The sequence below is a fragment of the Epinephelus fuscoguttatus genome, linkage group LG2 (genome assembly GCF_011397635.1).
Source record: "Epinephelus fuscoguttatus linkage group LG2, E.fuscoguttatus.final_Chr_v1".
Classification (NCBI taxonomy): Eukaryota; Metazoa; Chordata; class Actinopteri; order Perciformes; family Serranidae; genus Epinephelus; species Epinephelus fuscoguttatus.
The window spans coordinates 1,701,785-1,706,275 of record NC_064753.1 but is presented as its reverse complement, the minus strand read 5'-3'; the positions used below and the strand labels follow the sequence as shown (position 1 = coordinate 1,706,275).

The window sequence follows — 4,491 nt, the reverse complement described above, 5'->3', positions numbered from 1 at the left end:
ACCATGGTGATCTACCCCGATAAGAACTGAACCGGCTTCGTGAGACCGAAAACCCAGGGTTAACCCTGAAGTTACCTCGCTGAGACATTAATCCTTCGTGATACAGGCCCCAGGTGTGCTGCCGTGTTTGTTTACCTAGTAACACTGCCTGCCAAATCGCGGCCGAAATATCGCGAGAACAAGCGGCTCTACATAAAGCCCAGCTGGTTACAAGTCCAGGTGGAGGACATAAGCGGAGACGACAGGCAACACGTCGGAGATCAGTTTGGCAAAGTAAAATGGTTCGTAAGTGTGCATTTCCTAATTGTGAAAACAAAATGTGGTGTAATAGCCGCAGCTTTCATCGACTGCCATACAAATGTCCGGATATAATGAAGTTATGGCTAGTTGTACTGAAAATGGATGAAAACAAACCAGTTAGCCTGCGCCTCACGATCATCATGTTTGCAGTGATCATTTCGATCAAGAGGATTACCTACCGACCAAGGAGGGACAATCTAAACTTTTCCTGAAGAGAAATGCTATTCCCAAGGGGATACCTGATGCAGACCGAGTGGAGGTAATTAGTTCAAATTTCTTTATTGATGTGACAAAATTAGCCTAGGCTAATCAGTATAGCCCTACCTGTATCAACTTTATTTCAATAAATAGATGTAGCCCAAAGGGATTCGCTCTTTGTTTACGTCTGGCAGGATAACTTCAAAGCAGTCACATAATGAAGTAATTTGTAGTTAAAAAGTGAAGTAAAACATCCGACAAATTTTATGCACACTATAGGAGTTCGTCAGAGTAATTGTACTAATTTGTAATATAACGGATAGATACAACACAGATGACCAACAGGCTTGTGATGCCTGTTGAAGATGTATGTTAGATCTGAGTCTTTCTAAACTGAAATTACTTGTATGTAACGTAACAAGTGTGCAGATATTTTGGGTGATTTTCCACCTGTATTTTTTTTTTCACCTTGAATCTGTTATTCCGTCCGTTATTCAGTCTTACCTTTATCCCACCAAAATTGAATAATTATTAAATTTCAGCTGAATAGTAATGATCACATATTTCTTTGGGGGTTGGGGAAAAAACTACTTCTGTTATATTTTTTAGGGAGCTGATGGTGGTGACACAACTAAGGAATCAGACTTTGCTACAGTCCCACATTCCACCCCTACAAAGATGGATGAAAGAGGAGATGAGCCCACAAAAACCGGACAGAGGCTTCTTCTTACAAATCCACAACAGACGATGCCTCATAGGAAGCCATCTTCATCTGGCTCATACTTAGCACTGCCTCCAATTCGGGCACAACCAGTGGTAATTTTTGCATTGCTCACGCTTTTTTAATTTTTTATTCTAAATACCTGAATAGTAAGCACTGACAACATAAATTACTCACACTGAACTTATTGTTTTTGTGTGTCGAAGGACTTGACTGCTCCAACTAAGAATACATGGACTGTCCAAACTACATCCAATGTAGATGTCCCACAGGTAAGTTGAATGACTTTTTCACAATTAAAAAAAAATTGCTCTATTATAAAACCAACAGCCATTATCAAAGTATCTTTACTGTTAGTTATAAATTCTACAACGGTCCTGTCTCTTCAGACTCAACATGAAGATGCATCAGAATCAGAAGCAGAAATGAGCGAACTGAGCATGAACTTTGGGGAAATGGACATAGTGGATCCCAAGGACAGCAGTTATGTCACTCCTAGCACCAGCTCATCCTCCACCACTGGATCAGCCACAACAAGCTCACAGGGAGATGGGCCAACTGGATGGGCTGCGAAAAAGTGGCTTGTAAATGAATCCAAACTGATGGAACTTTTTCAAAGATGTAACCAATGTGGGTGCGTTATTTCTGAGAAAAACGTCACATCAAGAGGCAGCCAAATAAAAATTGACTGGTCGTGTCTAAATGGCCACTCGGACAAGTGGGCCTCATGTCCTGATGTCAGAGGGATGGCGGAAAACAACTTGCTCTTCTGCACAGCAACAATATTTACTGGAGCAACATACACTAGCATAGCTGAGTGGGTGGAACTAATGAACGTGGAAATTCCCAAACCAACACAATTTTACTCTATTCAATCCACATACCTCATACCTGTTATACAGTATGCATACAAAGATCAACAGGACAAAATCTTAGAGCGCCTCCGTGGAATTGGAAAGTGTGGAGAGTGTGGATTTATGTGGTGATGCCAGATGTGATAGTCCTGGTAGGTATTTCACTTATTACTCTAAATGCAAATGCTCGATTATTGTTGTTTCACTGTGACAAATTATACACTTTGTGTTTTTCCACAGGTTTCAGTAGTAAGTATTCCACATACTCCTTTCAAGATGACTCAGCGAAAGAAATCGTTCATTTTGAATTGGTTGAGGTACTTCAGAATGTAGTATTTGTCTATGATTAACCTTATTGACCTTATTTTACAGATAATAACATACTGTTGATATCATATCTGATATGACATTCTTCTGCTGCAGGTTTCAGAAGCATCCAGCTCAGTAGCCATGGAAGCGATGGGTTTCAAGAGGGGGCTCAACTGCCTACTTCATATGGGAGTAGATGTTGGTGTTATCACCACAGATAGGTCGCCATCCATCCGTAAGATCATGAGGGAAGATTAGTGATATCCACCATGAATTCGACCCCTGGCACGTGCACAAGAGTAAGTAATATATGTACAACAACAATTTAAATTACTACATAAACCAACGGGAGTGCACAGCTGCTTCTCAATTTTAGGACAACCAAGATCTGCGACCCTGGCTGAAATCTGTATCCAACCACCTCTACTGGTCATGCAGCTCAGCAAATGGAGATCCTGAGGTAGTAATTCCTTTTTACTTGTAACTGTCATTTACTTGAGACCATGAAGTCATTTATGAAAGATAAATGATTGAAATGATCATGGATATGAATGGTATTCAGATTATTATCACCCTGGTATTACACAAAAAGACTATATTTTTTTCTAATCTGTTGTCCGAGTCACATTATCTAAACCATGGGATCCTTTACATTACTGGGTTCTCCATGGATAAATGAGTCACTAAAAGTCCATTGTGATCTCTTTAGAAATGTCTGCAACAATGGACGTCACTGCTCCATCACATCTGTGGTGTGCATAGATGGGAGGAGGATGGTGTGGAGCATGTCTGTCATCACCCGGCCATGACAGAGGAGCAACAAAGAAGAAAGAAGTGGCTTCAAGCTGAATCCTCTGCTTTCAAGGCTCTCACGTCTGTAGTGATGGACAACAATCTCCTGCGAGACTTGAAACAGATGGCACGTTTCAAACACACAGGTATGCATTTTTTAAAGACTCATGATTTACATTCAATAATCTGTTTTCTGTAACTTCTGTGAAGTAAAAAATAATACAGTACTGTAAGGACTAAAAACCACTCCTCTACTGTACACCTTACTGAATGATACTAACACTGCACTATTGCTTTACTGTCTACAAATCACAGAATACTTTGCTGTCACTTTTACAATTACCTACTAAATAAATGCTATCGCTATTAGTAGTTCTAATAATAATTGTTTTCTCAGTAGTTACTCAGCTATGTATCTAACTCCAGTTGTTCTTTTTGAACTTACACCAACACAGGATCGCTCAAGGTGTATCACTCTTCAATGTTGAAGTACACAGAAAAGAGGCTACACTTCAAGTATGACACCATGAGGGCTCGTAAAGAGCTGGCCATCTTGGATGACAATGCCAACGTCGGCAGAGCACAGGCTACTACCAAAGAAGGTAAAGATTTGACACATCACTGTTTATGTCCAATTATAGATGCTTTGTAGTCTAGTAAGTTATAATGTTGTTGTCTGGCCAGATAAGTCCTCTGTGCAGAGCAGAGCAACATGTTTCATTAGATATTGAGTGCCATTTGCTTAGTTTAGACATCTTGAAATCCAAGAAAAATTATAGATGAGCAGTGTGGAGTATGTGTTCGTTAATGAACAACAAGCTCATATTCTGATTATTTTGGAAGTTGCAGACTTTCACTTGACCAATTAGGAGTAGCTGGTGTATTTTATACACTGAGATATAGAGATGTATAAAGAATGTAAGGGATGAGCAGTCACTCTGAAACTGAGTGCTTTTGATAATGTATGTTTTTTTGTTTTTTTTCTTCAATTCATCAGTATTGTGTTACACTAAACCGCAGACAGTGGATTACACCTTTTTTTTCCTTTGCCACTCAGGACAACCACGGTACAGATATTGTTATTCCAAACAAAGTGCACAATGGGTTGCGAAGCCCATATATGTACACACCCAGCAGGCATTTCGTGACGACCTTGTGGAGCGTGTCCTGAAGAGGAGGGAGGATCCAACTGTGATTTATACAGAGCCGTTGACCCGTCGTCAACCACGCAGAAGAAGACTTCTGCAAAACATTGCACCTGTTCCTAGGCCTCCAAAGGCATTTCTACTTTCTCGCCACAGTTCAAGGTTCAAGCCT

The 4,491-nt window shown here is 40.3% G+C and overlaps 1 protein-coding gene across 1 annotated transcript; it reads left to right on the top strand.

Moving 5' to 3' along the window:
- The first annotated feature begins 236 nt into the window (after window positions 1-236).
- LOC125905477 (uncharacterized) lies at window positions 237-2,332 on the top strand. The gene is made up of 5 exons (XM_049603416.1): window positions 237-281; window positions 451-559; window positions 1,108-1,314; window positions 1,426-1,491; window positions 1,609-2,332. Exons 3-5 carry the CDS (start codon window positions 1,177-1,179, stop codon window positions 2,203-2,205), a joined length of 801 nt encoding a protein of 266 aa, XP_049459373.1. The 5' UTR covers window positions 237-281; window positions 451-559; window positions 1,108-1,176; the 3' UTR covers window positions 2,206-2,332.
- The last annotated feature ends 2,159 nt before the right edge of the window (window positions 2,333-4,491 follow it).